Source organism: Orycteropus afer, unplaced genomic scaffold (assembly GCF_000298275.1).
Source record: "Orycteropus afer afer isolate SDZICR_OR568_19922 unplaced genomic scaffold, OryAfe1.0 scaffold00462, whole genome shotgun sequence".
Classification (NCBI taxonomy): domain Eukaryota; kingdom Metazoa; phylum Chordata; class Mammalia; order Tubulidentata; family Orycteropodidae; genus Orycteropus; species Orycteropus afer.
Window position 1 is genome coordinate 111623 of NW_006922049.1, and position 19323 is coordinate 130945.

The following is a 19323-nucleotide window of genomic DNA, read 5'->3' on the forward strand; positions in this document are numbered from 1 at the left end:
ATGAAAAATAATAGTGGACTAGGTAGATACATTCCTTGGAGGGAACAATCATGGGAGAAAGAAGGGCTGTTTATGCATGGGGAGACAGCTCAGGGAACAGGAGTGCATGGTGGGATGGACACAGAGAAGAGGTAACTATCAGGAGGAAGTGGGAGGGGAGCTGTTGCATTGGGATAAATTGTAGTCAATGTCATGAGACAAAGTATATGTTAATTGCTATATGGAAAGTGAATTCGCTCTGTAAATTTTCACCCAAATCACAATTAAAAAAAGAGAGAGAGACAGACAGATAGGACTTTGGTTGGAAACATAATAATTCAGTTTCTTAAGAACCGAATAGAATGAAAGGTCAATTTACACATTCTTTCCATGCTATCCCCCTAGAACCATACTTATGTTAATGTGTCTCAGAAGACAACCTGAAATTTAACCTTCGTTCGTGGACATGCACAGTGAGACAAACAGGAACAAAGTTGCTGGGAACTGACATTCTCCCGCCTGCCTAAGCTCCAATCAGCTGATGACAGGAAGCCAGTGTGACTCATCTGGTGTGCAAGAGCACTACATTAAAAAATGACTGTCCCTTATCTTAAAAGCTAGCAAGCTGCCATGTAGATGCAACAATGGGTCTCTCCTCATCCAGAGCAAAGAACAATGAAGAAAACCAAAATTCATGGAAACAATTAGTCCTAGCAACTGGTACGCCATCCAATCTGCAGCCTATATGACTATGAGACCAGAAGAACTAGATGGTGCCCAGCTACCACTGTCATCCACTTGGAAGGGCATCTATATAGGAGATCCTTGATAGAGAGGGAGAACAATGTGGAAAAAAACTCAAAATCATTTGGAGGAAAAAAAAAAGGTGGGGGGACCAGGTTTGCTGGTCTGATAGAGCCTGGTGGAACCACTGAGACTATGGCCTCTAGCTGCCCTTCAGGTCTGGAATTGAACCCACACCTGTGGTTTCCAGACAAACAAAAGACAGGCATATGAGTTGAACATTTACCTGAGGTAGATACACTCCTTGGACAGAACAATCATGGGAGAAAGAAGGGCTGATTATGTACAGGAAGACAGCTCAGGGGGCAAGAGTGCATGGAGGGATGGACACTGGGAAGAGGTAACTATGGGGAGGAAGTGGGAGGGGAACTGTTGCATTGTGGTAAACTGTGGTCATTGACATGAGACTGCTGTATGGAAAGTAAATTTGCTCTGTAAACCTTCACCCAAATTACAAAAAAAAAAAATTGGGGGTAAAAAAACGACTATCCCTTTAAACCGAGGTGAAGGAAATTTCATCCAATCCTCAGCTAATTCATGCCCAAATTTCTGATGTTTTTATGAATAGGTATAACCCCCTCTCCTGAAACTCACAAAAACTATAACCCAAGTGCCATTCAGGGAGTCAGATTTGTCTCCTTGCATTGCCACTTTGCAATAAATAACTTTCTCTCCTCTGAAAAAAAAAATAATAATAATAGTAGACTGATAATAAGTGCACAGATTTTGAGGGACACAAACAACCTCATTAGAATTTTGGGCTTTGTCTTTATTGACATTATGGGGAGTTACTAGGGCAACAACAGTAATAATAATAACAACAACGATTTAATTTGCACTAGAGCAAGGATTTGTGTCATTTCTGTTTGTGGCTGTATCTGTATGTTGTTGTTGTTATGTGCCATCGAGTTGGACCTGACTCATAGCGACCCCTCCTTGGTTTTCCGAGGCAGTATCACTACGGAAGTAGATTGCCCAACCTTCCTTCTGAGGATTGGCTGGTGGGTATTAACCACCAGACTTCTGGTTAGCAGTCAAGTGCCTTAAGCACTATGCTACCAGAGCTCTGTATCTGTTTAGCACCTAGAATAGTGGCTGTCACATTCAGCAAGTATTTTTGAATGAATAAATGAATGAGGGTAGTGACCATTTAATATGTTTCAGGCACTAGGTTTATCCAATTTAAACTTCAAAACAATTCTATTAAGTAAGTAGGCATGTTTCCATTTTCCAGATAAAGAACTGAGGCTTAGAGATCTGAGTTTCCTGTCTGTGTCTCTCAGCGTCTAAGCCCATGTAGTAGGGGCAGAGCCACTCTTGAGACCATGAGAGTATTTAACACTGGAAGCAACTAAGAAGGCACGAAGAACATTAAACTAAAAAGTTGTGGAAGTGGCTTGATGAGGAGATAAAGGAATCAAGGAATCAAATTGTAGGAGGCCAGTTATGCGATTTCCTTGAATTCAGTGGAAAATTCATAAGAATGTGTGACTGGATATGAACATTAAAGGAGTAAAGGAAGAGTCTAAGGTACCTGAGACTTCCAGCTTCAGAAGAGTTTTCTTGCTGCCATATAGAAACAGGAAACCTAGAGAGGGAACCAGTTTGGAAATAAAAGTGACGAATTGGAGTGTCATCCTGAAGGCAGTTGCAGAGACAGGGCTGGTCCTCAGAGGAAAGTGCCACTGAGTGTGTACCTTCAGGTCATCACCACGAGACTGTGAGGGCACCGGCTGCAGCATCCGGCACCTCATGACTCACCAGAGCTGAGCCAGCAGTGGGCTGGCCAGGTGCCTGGGTCTGCTGTGTTTGCGGCCACTACCGGTGCACACACAGCCAGGGAGGATGCCTGCCTGCCTACCATCCTAGAGAAGGAGTACCCCTTTAACTCTGCTCCCAGCTAGGTCTCCTGTTGAAGTCTTGGGTGTCTCAATGGATGTCTCCTATTGGCATAGTGGTTAAAGCATTCATCTGCTAACAAAAAGGTCAGTGGTTTGAACTCACCAGCCACTCTGCAAGAGAAAGATGAGGGAGTCTGCTTCTGTAAAGATTTACAGCCTTGGAAAGCGACAAGGCAGGTCTACTCTGCCCTACAAGGTTGCTATGAGTCAGAACAGACTCAATGACAGTGAGTTTCGTGTGTTTTTTTGGTTTTGGTTTTGGTTTTGGTTTTAATTGAGGTTGAGTAATCCTGAAGTCATAGGCAGGATCGCTTCATGGAGTGGAGTCCATGGTGGCAGAAGCATTGAGGAAGCATCTTCCTTCTAAACTTCACTAACACAGCATCCTACTGCATTTTCTCAATAGTGCACAACATCAGATTCTTAGGGATTGACCAGACCATCTGTGATGTCTCCCAAAAAATACGTATTGTAAATCCTGACCCCTAGACTCATAGATATAATCGCATTGGGGCATAGGGTCTTCTTTGTTATGTTAATGAGGCCATATCAGTAGGGTATATTTTAAGCCAATCACTTCTGAGATCTAAAAGAGTAGATTAGGCTCAAAAGAAGGCCAGCATGAATGGGAGAAAGAAAGATGCCACCTGGAGATTTCCAAGGAATGCCAAGAACACTAGAGAAGCTGAGACAAGGATTTTCCTTCAGAGGGGACAGAGCAAGCCTTCCCCTAGAACTGGAGACCTCGATTCAGACTTCTAGCCTCCAAATCTGTGAGAAAAAGGAATTTCTGTTCATGAGAGCCACCCACTTCTGGTATGTCTGTTATAGCAGCACCAAGAACCTAAGACCTCATCTTAATAGTCTGGCCTTGCATTGAAGACCCCCAAAGAGAAGGACCTGCTTTGCCAGTGAGCTGACTATTCTGCATTTCACAGATCATTCAGGGTTGAGTGTTGACATCTCAGACAGTTTGAGTACAAATTGAGAAAAGGTAAAATGTGTGTGAAGGAAACATGTCAAGACACTCAGGTTCCAAGCTCCATGCCTCTGCCTGCCCTTGGTCTGACAACAACACCTTGCAAAAAAAAAAAAAACAAACTCACTGCTGTTGAGTTGGTCCTGACTCATAGTGACCCTTCCTTCCAAGGAGTGGCCAGTGGGTTTGAACCCCCAGTCTTCTGGTTAGCAGTCAAATGCCTTAGGCACTATGCCACTAGAGCTCCTAACACCCTGTCAGTCCTATGTACTAAAGAGAAGAGAGCATATGAAGGAAATTTAGGAAAATGAGCTAAGTAGATTCCTGACATTAAGGAAGCTGCATTTTTAACCAACTCTATGAAAAGCTCTGGGCAAAGAGAGTTTTTGTTTTGAAATGTGTACACTCCAAAACAACCATCCAGCTGTCTCTCATATGTGGTGTCTTGCATGTTGCTGTGATGCTAGAAGCTGTGCCCCAGGGTTTCATGTACCAGCAATGTCACACATGGTGTGCAGGTTGCAGTGGGCAGTTCCAGACAGACTAGTAATCTGCTTCTGGAAATTAGCCCGTCAAAGCCTATGGATCACAACACTGACTCACTTTGGACATGACATCAGCAGGGCTCAATGGCTGGAGGAGGGAGCACATCGTGTATGAAGCAGAGGACCAGGGAGGGTGAGGGAGACCCTTGGTGAGATGGGTTGACATAGTAACCACAGCAGTAAACTCAGCCATGCCAGTGATCCTGAGGCTGGTGCAGGCCTGGGCCATATTTCATTCTGTTGTACATGCATCGCCATGACTCAGTTAGACTCATCTGTCCTCCAAAAACCATTGTTGTTATTTGCCGTCGAGTCAGCCCCGACTCATAGCAACCCCTCCTTGGGTTTCCGAGGCAGTATCACTACGGAAGTAGGATTGCCCAAGCTTCCTTCCGAGGAGTGGCTGGTGGATTTGAACCGCCAGCCTTCTGGTTAGCAGTCAAGTGCCTTAGCCACTATGCTACCAGAGCTCCCAAAAACCATTAGTACCTAGAATTTGTACAAAGTGTGGTTATGAATAGTTTGTATTAAAATGCTTCGTTAATTTAGTTATGGGCAAGGAGAAAAGAGTTGGTGTGACTGAACTGGCAAAATGTTTTATAAGAGAGTACATTTTAAAAAATCTATCTGCAAGGCTGATTTAAATTATCTATAGATGAGCTAAATCCGTCCTACAGGTCAATTAAAAGAATCACTATTTTAAATATATCACATCCTTAATTACACTGAATTAAGTGTAATTGCATTTCACAGCATGCATCAATGTTAATTAGGGGAAACATTGTGAATCAAATATATTGCAGTATATAGCACTTCAATTTTCTTTTTATATTATGTCTGAGTTAGGTAAAAATCTGACAGTACTTATAAAAAGGTAAAGGAAAACAAAGTGTTACACCAAGGCTTACAAATTGCAGAGTAATTCCTGTTATTTAACTTTATGATACAATATCACTTTGAGTTAAGGAACAAGTTAATAAGCTAAAGAAACAAGATACTTACCATTGGTTTTCAGAATTAATGTCATATAATTAATTTAGAAGATAAAGTATGCTAAAGTCTTTTCAAAAATCCTTAAAGAATAGGCATATGTTTGCAGAATTTATTAGTAGATCCTATGTGGGCCCCTTTGGAAAGCAACGAGGATTTTGAAGAAGGGGGTGGGTGCTCATAACTGCTTCAAAGCAGTAGAGATGGAAGACTGGAAGGTCATCACCCAGCCTGGGGCAGGGATGCCAAACTAGAAGGCTGCATGGGAGAGACCCTGCTGACAGGGCCTAGAGGGATTCAGTGGCCTTTAGAGGTAGGAGAATCTAGAGAAAGAGTTGGTTCTGACTGAAATTTCAGAGTGACGTGACTGGAAACGTGATAATATTTGTTAGCCCAAACAGCAAATTAGGAGAACTAGATTTGAGAGTCGAGCTGATAGTACACCCAGAATGCTGGTGGTTATCTCTGTGCAGTTATCCAAAAAATAATGATTAACCTCGGCCTTTCTCTCGGGAAGGAAATCAGAGCTGAGCGAATGCACATTCCTACTTTGCAGAGTTGCAAATTGTTTACATATTAAGCGATAACTTGCTAAATGATTCCAACTCCCTGAGAGCTACAACTTCTTGGAGCCTCAGTTTCTCTTCTGTAAGATGAGGGACTAGAGTAAGAGGACCCTAAAGGCTCATTCCATTTTCGTAATTGTGCAGTTCTCTGAACATTGCCTAGATTAGTAGCAAAAGAAAACCAAGAACTTGAGAATCTGAGAGAACTGGATCCTAATGCCAGTTCCAGTGTGACGGGCGGCTGTGGCCAAGCCCTCAGCTGCCCTGAGTTTTCTCATCCTTAAAACTGAGTGTGGTGAAGCCCCCCAGGGTAGCTATGAGTCTTTACATGGAAATAGCCAGCTTGGTGCCGGCACATGATAGGTGCAGAGTAAAGATCTATTTCCTCCCCCCTCCCTCCCTCCCTCCCTCCCTTCCTTCCTTCTTCCTCCCTTTGTTACCATAGGAAAGAGTTAGTCTGCTTCCCTCCTGGTGCCGGGTGGAACCTTCTCTGTAGACCCTTCTGTAGTTCCCCAGAGCAGGCACTCTGCGACATAATCATTTTCCTTCCTCTCTGCTCAGTGTCAGTAGCCCTGTTAGGGCAGTGGGTGAACAACATGAGCACACAAAAGAATGAAGAAGCTTTTCATACATTAACAAGAAAATATTTCTGAGATATATTTGTAAATGAAACAAGCCAGATGCATAGTGGTTAAGTGCTTGGCTGCTAAAGGTTAGCAGTTCGAACCCACTACCAACTCACCAGGAGAAAAGACCCGGCAGTCTGCTCCTGTAAAGATTATAGCCAGAAAACCCTATAGGACAGTCTTATCCTGTCACATAGGATCACAATGAGTAAAAACTGACTCAACAGCACTTAACAACACTCAATTTTACTCTGAAACACAAGAAGGCTTTGACGGACACACAGGTAACAAGGAGACCCCTGGGAGCAGGTCTGTAGTTACTCTCCTACCCCAAATGCACACTCAAGAATTGTGTGTACAGTGGGAAGAAGCAACATCATCTTCCCTGTACAAATGGACAGCAATCATCAAACACATTCGTTCATTATATTTAAGGAACAGTAAGTCACACTGAGATAGGCATAGTGCCTAAGGCTTTTAACTGCTAACCAGAAGGCTCGCAGTTCAAACCCACCAGCCACTCCTCAGAAAGAAGACTGGACAATCTACTTCTGTAGAGATACTGCCTTGGAGACTCAAGGAGGGGTCGCTATGAGTCGGAACCGACTTGGCACTGTGTTTACCCCTGCATTGTTCAGAGTTTAAACTATGGCTCCCTAAAAGTGAAATTCTACTCTTAAAACGCAAGACTCCATTCCTGCCACGCTGGCCCCAGCCATTGATTTATCAGGATTCTCAGAAGGAAAAGACAAGGAATAATCCCATCTCCTGCAGTGCATGCTGGAATGTTACTTTTTCCTGGAAGCTAGTACCCTATCCCTGCTGATCTCAGCTACGGGGAAAATGAAAAGAAAAAGAGGTCCCCTGGCTTATGAAATTTGAATACTACGCCACTTGAACTTCACATGATGTTTGTTTTCTGCCCCTGAATTGCACAGTTTTTCAAGCTCAAGAGCTCTATAAACCCTATTCCAACATTGTGCAATTGTTGGGAGTTTGTTGTTGGGAGTTTGTTTTGGGGCAACAGAGATACAACTTAATCCTTGTCAGTCCTTGAGGAGGTACCATTTAGATATCTTACTAATTCCTGAGGATAAAGCTCAAAGAGCTCACTATGAATGAACGTCCCATTAACCCTGCCCCAGAGTTCTGCATTTACGCCTGTGATGGTTTGTGTGTCAACTGGGCTATTACAAATAACAATAACAAAGTTTCTGTGAGTCTATTCCAATTCATGGCAACCCATAGCATACAGTTATTTAATCAAACACTAATCTAGGTGTTGCTGTGAAAGTATTTTCAGATGTGGTTTACATCTAGAATCAGTTGACTTAAAGGTGTTTGTTCTTGATGACGTGGGTGGGCATCATCTAATCAGTTGAATGCCTTAAGAGAAAGAAACTGAAGTTCCTGGGAGAGGAAGGAATTCTACCTCAAGACTGTCACACTGAAATCCTACCTGAGTTTCCATACTGCCAGCCAGTCCTACAGATTTTTGGACTTGACAACCCCTACAATTGTACAGGCCCATTGCCTAAATCTTAAAATTTCTTAAAACAAAATCTATATCTTGTTGTTGTAGTTATTTGCCGTCAAGTCGGCCCCGACTCATAGTGACCCCTCCTTGGGTTTCCGAGGCAGTATCACTACGGAAGTAGGATTGCCCAACCTTCCTTCCGAGGAGTGGCTGGTGGGTTTGAACCACCAGCCTTCTGGTTAGCAGTCAAGTGCCTTAGGCACTATGCTACCAGAGCTCCCCTATATCTTACTGGTTCTGTTATTAGCATCCTGGCTGATTCAAAGCCTGTCTTGTGAGGAAACAGACACAGAGAGGCTAAAGTTTTGGTCGCTTTGCTCCCTCTCCCGCAGAGGTGTACAGATACTTCTGAGGAAACACTTGGCAAAACTCTCTCCCCTCCATTCCCCTGCTCATCCCGCCTTTCAGCAGAGCAGAACACAAAGCAAGCTGAGTAGGTGGGCATTAGCTCTGGTTGCTTTGCAAGTGCATTCATTTATTCAGCAAGCTGGGTGTTTTTGTTTCTGTTTTTTACCTACAATAAGCTGGGCATGACACAGGGCACCAGGGATAAAAGATAAAACACAACAATTCAGCAATTCCTGTCCTCTGTGAATAGAAGACCACCGGTAATTTATGGGAGCCCCTGGCTGACACATACAGTTAACACATTTGGCTACTAACTGAGAGGTTGGCTCCTGAGTCCACACAGAGACTCCTCTGAAAAAAGGCCTGGTGATCTCCTTCTGAAAGGTCAGCCACGGAAACCTCTTTGGAGCACACGCCTGCTCTGATGCACTTGAGGTTGCCATGAGTCGTAATTGACTCTACAACTGGTTGGGTTGGTTATTTTGTTTGTTTGTTTTGTTTCATTTTTAATAATTTACAACCAAAGACTAAACTCCACACACAATAAGTTGTTTTTATACCTCAGTGAGTCATCATATTTCTTTCTCCTGCAGAGCAACTGGTGGATTCAAACCACCAACCTTTTGGTTGGCAGCCAAGTGCTTGAGCCCTATGCTGCCAGAGCCCGTTACTGTACCTCCACCAATGCCAAAGTCCAGTTCAAGTTTGAGGCTTTAAAGTTCCCAGGATGCCACCTAGACCTAGAGAGAAAGCTACGAGCGAGCCAGGGAAAGAGGGGAACAGCTGCAGGAGCCTGCCCTGAAAGCCAGGGATCCCACGAAGGGATCCATCAGGTGGCCTTCGATATAAAATGGGGCTTTGGCCCTTTAAACAGCTTCCTTTAGTTCTGGCTATCTCTGTGAAATGGATGATTGATCATCAGTAGAAACCTAATTACCGATTAATCGGTTCCTATTGAATTGCTGGCACATCTCAGTTATCTGCTACTCCTCAGAGGAATCTATAGTGGTTCAGTGAAGAAAAGCTTCTAATTAAATAGCAAAATAGAATTCATTAAATATCAAATGTCTGGAACGGAAACATTACATTAATTACAAGAGTCACTGCTAATTTATCACCATTTAAAACGAAGAAGTAGTTGATAGACCATTTTAGGTGAGTTTTAATCATAAAAGGCACTAGATGTGAGTAGGAACTTTATACTCCATGTGACAGAACTTTGACTTTAAGGAGTAAGGTAATTCAGGTGGTATCAGTGGTTGGCAAAATGAAGCCATGTAGGCATTCCATCCTTACTCTGTCTACCAATTGTTGTGAAGTGCCATCACATCAGCTCCCACCTCACAGTGACCCCGTGTACAACAGAACAAAATGCCGACTGGTCCTGCACCTTCCACTTAATCAGTTAATGGTGACACATAGCTGGTTTTTGAGAAGTAGAGTGCCAGGCCTTTCTTCCTGGTCCATCTTAGTCTGGAAGCTGCACCAAAGTCCATTCAGCCTCACAGCAACACTCAAGCCTCCACTGACAGATGGTGGTAACTGTACATGAGGTGCATTGTCCGGGAATCAAACCTGGGTCCTCCACATGGAAGACGAGTGTTCTACCACTGAACCACCAGAGCCACTGTAAGGAAGCATAAAAGACCAGGGCTTGATAAAAGCACTTGAACCAGGCATATCTACTCTGTTCCCTCCCCAGGAATTAACTCTCAAACACCCCTCCCATCACCTCTCTGCCTACAACACACAAAGACACACATTATAAAATTCATGTTTTAGTATGACTTCATTATTTATTATTCCAGTTGAAATTTATTTAATTGGACTTCATCTTCTAGAAGCATTTAAATGTCTCAGTTTAAACATTCAAACATTTAAATTGAGACATTTAAAGTTTTCTTTTTCTTTTAGTAACACTAGCTACATACTATATTTATGTATATACATACTGAACCACTGTGTAACTTTTGATAAGTTTTGTCCCCAATTTCAGAATCTGTTTACACAACAGCACCTAGTGAAAATAGAGCCATTTTGGTCACTGTAAATATTTCTTGTCTCTCCAGGGCTGTATGTCTATTAGCAGAATTATTCTTGCCATGGCCCCCCAAGCTTGGAGAAGACACACGGGAAAGTTTCATGCCAGCTTGATAGCACCTGGACTTACATTAATGATATGACCCTATTTTATTCCAGACACTTTTGAGAAATTCATCAGGCTGTGAAGTACGCAGTGATGAATATCGAACGGAATTTACCACAGCTTTGCCCCGCATTGACTTATTCATGGGCCGATTCAACCAAGTCCTCTTAACGTCCATATCCACCTTCATTAAAGGAGACCTCACAATTGCTAATCTTGGGACATCAGAGGGTCGCTTCATGCAGGTAAATGCTTCCTGGAGAGTGGTTGTGGCTGTTGCTTCTGGTTTTATGTAATTAATTTCTTTTTGTTTTTGCAGTAAGGTATTTGCAAATCCTGTAAAGTGAAAACCACAGTAGAAACTAGAGATAAAAACTGAAAGCATAATATTGAAGGCTGGTCCTCTTTTTGTGAAATGCTTGGCCTATTTTTGTTAAGTTCTTGAAGCTTTCAGTTTGAATGTGGTCACTTTAATTTTCTTGTCCAGAATGGTTTGGGATTTCTTTTTTTTTTTCCCCATTCATAATTTCTATCACATGATTGGAAAATAAAATGAACAATTAGAGCACGTCCAGGCGATGTTTTCCTATTTCAAGGGAAGCTACGCATCAAAGGAGAGCTATTGTGTGAACCTTGTGTCTCCATGAGAAGAAACATTCACATCATTGAGAAATACTGGCAGGAGTTAGGAAGGGACATTATCGTCAAACCCCCATTGTAACTCCAGCCCTCCTGATTTTGAAAAATGATGGAGTCAGACACAAAGAAGTTCAAATACTTGTCCAAAAATTTTAAAAAAAAAAAAAATCCTGATTTGTTAACAAATGCTTTTAATGGAATGCAGCAGCATTTTCATTCAAAAGTTCACATTTCAGACTTGATTGAAGTTATCATGCTTCCTAGATACAAGGATCCTAGCTCTTGCAGAAATTAAAATGCTTTTGTGTTGGATCTGTTTTACTGCTTTAATAGTTATTGGGTATTGGTGTCAGCATGAGTTCATTCATTAGTAGAGGCTTGATTAATGTAGATTGACAATGGAATCTAATGTTGAATTTCTACAAATACTGGAAAATTCTTTAAAGATAGGTGCTGTTTTGCAGTGCTGACTTCCGGTAAACCATGGTGATGATCTTTTCCTCTAAGTTGCCTATCTGTGTATCCTATATCTGTGTGCTTTTACAAAACATTATTTTTATTACTACTGTCTTTATGAGAGTCTGCATAGCTCACTGCCGTGTTTTAAAATTGTAAATTATGTTTTCTTGTATTGGTGGGCATGGTGGGATTCTTTCAAAGTCATAAGACACAGTTAAGTGCTCGGCTACTAACTGAAAAGTCAGCAATTTGAACCCACCCCTCAGCTGCTCTGCGGGAGAAAGACGGGCAGTTTGCTTCCATAAAGATTTACAGCCTTGGGCACCCTCTGTGCCCCATAGTTCTACTCTTCCACCCCACACACACACGATCATGGGATTTATTTAGGGAAGTAACAGGCTGCAATTCTTGTTCAGTAATGTGCTCAGGATGCAATTCTTCGATCAGGACAGTCTCCCCTCTGCTATGCCCTCAGACACGCCTCCCTGGCCATTGGCCTCTTGGCCTGGCCTCTGTCCTGCTCAGACAAGTGTTACGAAGCTCTTTTAGCTCTGTCAATAGGTACACCTAGGTCCAGCCCACTCCACCAGCAAGCCTCCTGCACAAAGGCACTCAGCCTTCTCACCCTGTGGGCCGGGAAGCCCACCACTCTCTCTCTCTGCTGGGCCTCTCTGCCAAGGAAGTCCGGTGCAGAGATCTTGGGTCCAAGGACGTGCTCCACTTTACCTCTAGCTCTTCCTTCTTGATGGCAGGGAGATCCTCCCTCTACTCTGTCTTACAGGGATCAACTCGACAGTAATGAGTTTGATTTTTGTTCGTTTGTTTTGTTTTCAGCTCACAACTAACCTTATAGATCCTGCTACCTGAATATTTCTCCACTAGTTTCCCTAAGTCCCATTGCTTCACAGTGAGCTACACTTTTCCTCCTCTCCCTGCCTCTCTTCCATCCCAGCATCCTCATTTAGGCACTCAGCCATGTTGACCATGTCCTGAAAGCCTCAGAATCTGAGAGAGATGTCCATTTCCCTCTCCAAATAAATAGACACTCTAGTGAGTTTGAAATATGGTCATGACTATCTAATTATCCTTGTAAAATGTATGGTATTGTGTTTCTCTGCGTTTTCAATTTACACTGATGATATTCTATAGAATTCAAAAGAAATTGAGGGAAGATGTATGAAGCTGGCATCCCTTGATTCCTAACGTGCTCATTTTGTTGGTTTGTTTCCCCTTATCCACATTTCCGCTTTTCTTTCTTTCTAAATTGTCTATTACCTCACCAACGCAGTTTCAAATTAATAAGCTTTCTACAGGCACTTTAGGTCTGACTTTTTTTACATTCAAAGATTCCTGGCCTAGTTCCAGACTCTAAAGTTATAATAAAACCCCATTTCAAAACAGTTCCTAATAACTGAGTAAATCCGCCTGTTTGACAAATTTCAGCACTTAAGTGATACATCATATGCATGGGTCTCACCGGAACAGAAACGCTGTAGTGACTGTTTCAGTCTTGTCTCATAGCCCCCCCCCTTTTAACAGAACCTATATTTTGCCATTACCTGTGCATCCGAAATCTTAAAAGTAAAAACAAGTAGACACTTATTTTATGAAAGCCACCTATGTGACTGATTTTATAAAACCAGGTGGCTCTTAATTTCTCAAATCTGCATTGGAACCCTGCCAACTTTGCTGTCCTAGACAAGTGGGGGGAGCAAAGGAAAAAATGATGTAGAATCTGCCTTAAAGACACTAAAATTTTAGTAGGGGAAATAAAACACATACCCATAATAATAATAATGGCTGAGACATAGGGACGGAGGGCTGCTGGAACCCACAGAGGATCTATTTCTTTGACACTTGCCTCAAAGAATTATATTCAGTTCCACTTTATATAAACAAGCCTAAAGCATTTGAAGGATCAAACAGAATCAACATCACTGAAATCTGGTTTGTTTACAGCGAAATTGGTGGGGGAGGAGTCAGGAGTGGAGGGAAGAAATGGGACCTTCCCCGCTTAATCCATCAGAGTAGTTACGACCTACCTAGTTCTGTAAATGTTTTGACTGCGCTAAAGTGCTAAATCTGTGGCCAGCCCTTAGTTCCTACAACTCATGTTCTAGTAAATACTGTGGAGTTTCTGTTACAAAATAGAATGGACTTCTTTTTTTTTTTTTTTTCCAAAGACAGCTGCCCTACATGAAAAGGAACAGAAAAATGATTTTACTTCCTTCCTACACTGATGCCTAAAGGCAAAGTTACTTTACAAATTTTTTCTCCCAAGAGTTTGCAGCTGTTTCTGCCTTTCCTATTGTGTTTGTATTCAGCTTTGGCTGGGAACACAAGCTACAACCCAGCTGTTGGGTGCAAAATGAATCAGTTATTTCAGTGGTTATTTGATTAGGAAGAATTATATTGTTTAGCTAACAATATTAAGTGTATGGAAGAGAAGACATTTTTTATGTGTTTCTAGCATTTAAACATATGTAACTTATCTCATACAGGTGCAGCTATGTCCAGTGATCCTGATGTGCCCATATATTTAGTTTTCCATCTCTGTATAGCCATGTCACTGTAGATACAGATTTCAAAACAGTTTTTTTAATTTGTGTAATCATTCTTTCAGGCTACTTTGAAAGAAAATAATACGATAAACAAACTTCCAGATAGCATAATCCAAGTCAACAGTGAGAAAGAGCCTTCTCACAAAACCGGAGGGGAGCAGATGTAGACAGCAACCAGACCGGAACGTTAGCGCGGTGAGCCCAGCTTCGCGGCCCAGGGAGGAAGATTCTCATGAAGATCACAGGACTAATCACAGGGGCTGCCCACTGTCTCCCTTTCTGAGATCCTTGTCTAATCTACATCCCAAAACAATGCTCGCTTGAATTTTTTTTTTTTTTTTAACAGCACTTGTATAGGGCCTTTAATCTCTAAATGCAAAGCATTGCTATTAAAATATTTGTGCATGACTGTCAGGCCAGGGAGAGGGAATGGATCAAGGATGGGGATGGGGGTGGGGAGGCCCTTTCAAGACTTGTTTCAAGTGCAGCTTGACAAATACTCACTGTGTAGCCACCATGTGTGCTGCACCATGCCTGCTGACAGTGGCCACTGCCCAGCAAGATTTCACTGTCACTAGGAGCTCTGGTAGCATAGTGGCTAAAGCACTTGACTGCTAACCAGAAGGCTGGCAGTTCAAACCCACCAGCCACTCCTCAGAGGGAAGGTTGGGCAATCCTACTATCCGTAGTGATACTGCCTCGGAAACCCAAGGAGGGGTCGCTATGAGTCGGGGCCGACTCGATGGCACATAACAACAACAACAACAGGCTCTTTGGTATCATTCTGGCTCCTCCCCACCTCCTCCCCTACCCCCCGCCCTAATTCCTTGCTGCTCTTACCACTCATCACCCATCTTTTCTCTTGTAAAACTCTCAACTGGACTGGGAGTGCTGCTGTTGGGTGCCACTGAATCTATTCTGACATGGAGTGGCCTCATGTAACAGAATAGAACTGCCCCATAGGGTTCTCCTGGCTGTAATCGGAAGCACGAATAGCCAGACTTCATCCCATCTACTTTGGTCATGTTGTCAAAAGGGACTGTTCCCTGGAGAAGGATATCATGCTTGGTAAAGTGGAGGGTCAACGAAGAAGGGGAAGGCTCTTGATGAGATGGATTGACACAGTGACTGCCAGGATGGGCTCAGGTAGAGCAAGGATAATGAGGCTGGCACAGGACCAGGCAGGTTTCGTTCTGTTGTACACAGGGTCACTGTGAGTCCAAGCCAACTGAACGGCACCTGACAACAACAACAACAACAATCTTTACTGGAGCAGACCATCAGGTCATTCTCCCATGGAGCAGCTGGATGGGTTCAAGTCACTAACTTTTTGATTTGCAGCTGAGTGATTAACCATCGTGCCACCAGGGCTCCTTCCTCACCAGGGTGCCTTGCTTAAGTCTGGTCTGAAGCAAGAAATTTAAATAGGTAATGACCACCTACAAAGACATCTTTTGCTCTTGCCCATTACTTATGACCGTTAAGTAAAAGCTTATGTTAGTAATCAGTGAACTTGAGAATTACTCACTTTTCTAGTAAGAATAATCAATTCATCTATCCACCTCCTGTCTTCAAATTCCCTGGGATTCTGTGCCACCATCATGGCATGTCAATGCTTGTGCTAAAGCCTGTGGTATACCTGGAGTTGGGCGTTCCTGCTATTTTAGAGTATGCAGACACAGATCATCAATTCACCCATGCTGTGAGTGTCAGCCAGCACACAGCCAAGGGAAGCTTGAACTCAAACAACATTTCTCTTGAAGGATTGCCGACTTACCTTTCTCCTTTATAAAATATTCAGATAAAACTACTTTCTGCTGCTTTTTCTGATGTATACATGATTGACTGAGTTAAATCCCTAAAGAAAAGTACTCTTGGTATGTTTCTTTAGAAGAATATATGCTCCTGAGTTCTGAAATTCCTTTTGTTCTTTTTCTGAAGTAAAAAGAACCTATTATAACTAATAATTTCAGAGTATGTTCGTGACTAAAAACTAAGCTCAGTTCATGTAAATCATAAACCAAACCCACTGCATCAAGTCAATTCAGACTTATCGTGACCCTGTAAGACAGAGTAGAACTGCCCCATAGGGCTTCCAAGGCTGTAAATTTTTACAGAAGCAGATTGCCACATCTTTGTGCCATGGAGCAGCTGGTGGGTTCAAACCACAGATCTTTTGGTTAGATGAGCACCTAACCACTGTGCTACCAGAGCTCCTAATTCATGTGTAGTCTCCTAAAATTAATTAAGACATGCTCTGGAAAGATGTATCTTACACACCTTCCACTGTTACATGCATAGAAATTTTAAACATCTTAGATTTTGAATACTAGGAGAAAATGCCAAGCTTTTTTTTTTTTTTTGCTTTGTTTTTTAGTGTCAGAGAGAAACTGGGATTTGTTGGTTGAGTACTTCCTGAAAAGAGTAGAGGGACATTTTTAAGAAATGAAATATTATCAGTAATATTTGAAAGTTTTATCACTTTTAAAATTCAGAAACAGAAATACTCCATGAGTTGTTATTGTTGTTATTAGGTGCCGTTGAGTCAGCTCTGACTCATAGTGACTCTATGTACAACAGAACCATGTACTCCAAGTGTCAACAGATTGGCTAACTGATTTGAAAGTATAGATTATTTTTAAATTTGCACACATTTACTAGCTTACTGGGGTTTTATATGTTTGACTTTTTTTTTTTTTTTAAAGGGGGCGGGGTCCCAATCTGTTGATAAAATTTAAGGCCTCTCATTTCTGACTCATGTCAAAAACTTGAAACCCATGCAAATCATAATATTGTAGTGGTAAGGAAAATTGCTTCGCTTTATGGATTTACCTGGCCTTGCAGTGTCAATCGGTGTAGAAGCACACACTCCCATCTCCCAAAAAGAGTGAAGAAAACACACAGTAAAACTTCACTGAACTCAGCTGTTGCCACCTAGTACTTTGTCTTGCCATTTTTAATTCTGAACTTTTATTACTAATTAGCAATTGGTACTTCTCATATTTCCTTTTTTTTCCCGTTTCAGAAAACTAGATCTTTACCTTAATTGAAACCTGTAACTCTACCCTTCTTACACTGATTTCCTTCTAAACAAAGACCAATTCTCTCTTTGTTACTGAAAACCAAAAACCAAACTTTGGCCAAGGGGTTGGATCCAACTCATAGTCCTTGGGTTTCCCAGGCAGTATCACTACAAATAGTAGATTGCCCAGTCTTCCTTCTGAGAAGTGGCTGGTGAGTTTGAACCACCAGCCTTCTGTATCTTAGGCAGTACACCACCAGAGCTTCTTCTGTTATTGAAGAAGATAGTAAACCTAACTCAGACAAGAAGCAAGAGTCCTCAGAAGGCATATCATGAAAGTGGGAATAAAACTGGAAAGTCGTGGGAATTCTGGAGCATTTGAAAATACCGTCCCTACATCAAGGCTTCAGTGAGTTGCTCATTTCACAGCCCACTCATGTATTTATGCAATTGATAGATAGATAAGCCTTTAGGACCTACTGTGTGCAAAGTCTGTACTGGGAACTATAGGGAATGCAGACATACTCCCTGGTTTCTAAGGTCACACACAGGTAAAGTCCAGTCTGTACCATTCTCTTCATTCACGTTTTTCAATTTGACATTCAGATTCCAATAATTTCCATAATCTTTCATTAAGAAATGAAGCATTCCTCATTCTTAACAAAACTTCTCTATTTTTTCTGACTTTTAAAATTTGGAACCAATCTAGATGATATCAAGGCTCCTTTTCAATTCTGTTGTTGTTGTTGTTAGGTGCCGTGGAGTCAACTCGGACTTATAGCAACCCTATATACAACACAATGAAACACTGCCCAGTCCTGTGCCAGCCTCACAATCAATCCATGCTATACCTGAGCCCATTGTTGCAGCCACTGTGTCACTCCCTCTTATTGAGGGCCTTCTCCTTTTTCACTGACCTCTACTTTACCGAGCATGATATCCTTCTCCAGGGAATGGTCCCTACTGACAACATGACCAAAGTAGGTGAGATGAAGTCTGGGCATTCTCGCTTCCAAGGAGCATTCTGGCTGCACTTCTTCCAGGACTGATTTGTTAGTTCTTTTGGCAGTCCATGATACTATCAGTATCTTTGACCAGCGCCACAGCGGAAAAGCATCAACGACTCTTCGGTCTTCCTTATTCATTTGCCTAGAAATAGAACTATTTTCTGTTCTCAAAAGAGGAAAGTTTACTTCAATCTTTAAAAGTAATATATTTTATGTTGGCCCCTTGTTTATACTTAACCTACTTTGCTATATGACTGAACCATTCACAGCAAGGTTTAATATGTTATTTGATCCTAGGATAACCATATGAAGAAGAACTGCATTAAATGTTTCCTAAAAGTCTGCCATCTGATTTAGAAACAGTGAGGAACCCTGAGAACTGTACACATCAAACCCTTACCCATAGAGTTAAGACCCACAGAAATGCCTCCTTCAAAGAGGACAGGGCAAACAGCAATTCCAGTGGTTACTCACATCTCTCAAAGAATATTAAGGGATATGAAACATTCTTAGCAGTGTGGATTAAACCCACTGTCCGGTCATCCTCCCAAACACCCTGTAACTCCCAATGACTCCTCCCTCTCTTTTGAGAGAGCCACTCCACCCCACACTGTTCCACCGCAGGCAGACTGCCCCTCCATCACTTCCGCCACCTCCACCACCTCTTCTGCCAACCTTTGCTTCCTCTGCCAAGCTCAGGCCCTGAGGAGCATATTTCCCCTTCCATTCTCACTGTTTCTTCCAGTAAGAATACATTTTTTGTCCCTTCTCTCTTTCCCTCTTCCTCCAGCCTCTCTTAAGGAGGTCTGGTGGTGCAGTGCCTAAGGCATTTGACCCTTAACCGGAATGTTGGCAGTTCAAACCCACCAGCCACTCTACAGAAGGAAGACTGGGCAATCTATTTCCATAAAGATTTACCACCTCGGAAGCCCAATGGGAGTCGCTAAGAGTCAGAATTGACTTGATGGCAGTGAGTTTGGGTTTTTTGTTTGCCAGCCTCTCTTGAACTCTATTTACAAAAGTCCAGTCTGACCATGAAGGAACATTCTTCCAAAAGTTGGTTGGGTGGCTGAGCCCATAAAAAAACCCATTGCCCTCGAGTCAGATCTGACTCATAGTGGCCCCTCCTTGGATTTCCAAGGCAGTATCACTATGGAGGGGAGCTCTGGTAGCATAGTGCCTAAGGCACTTGACTGCTAACCAGAAGGCTGGTG

General features: G+C 42.4%; 1 protein-coding gene across 1 annotated transcript in view; it reads left to right on the forward strand.

Moving 5' to 3' along the window:
• The window catches only part of MET (MET proto-oncogene, receptor tyrosine kinase), a 108014-nt gene that overhangs the window by 24487 nt on the left and 64204 nt on the right, over nucleotides 1-19323 (forward strand). Inside the window, exon 2 of the mRNA XM_007954499.2 lies at nucleotides 10475-10666. Within this exon, the coding sequence (XP_007952690.1) occupies nucleotides 10475-10666 (192 nt within the window). The remainder of the gene's footprint in view (nucleotides 1-10474; nucleotides 10667-19323) is intronic.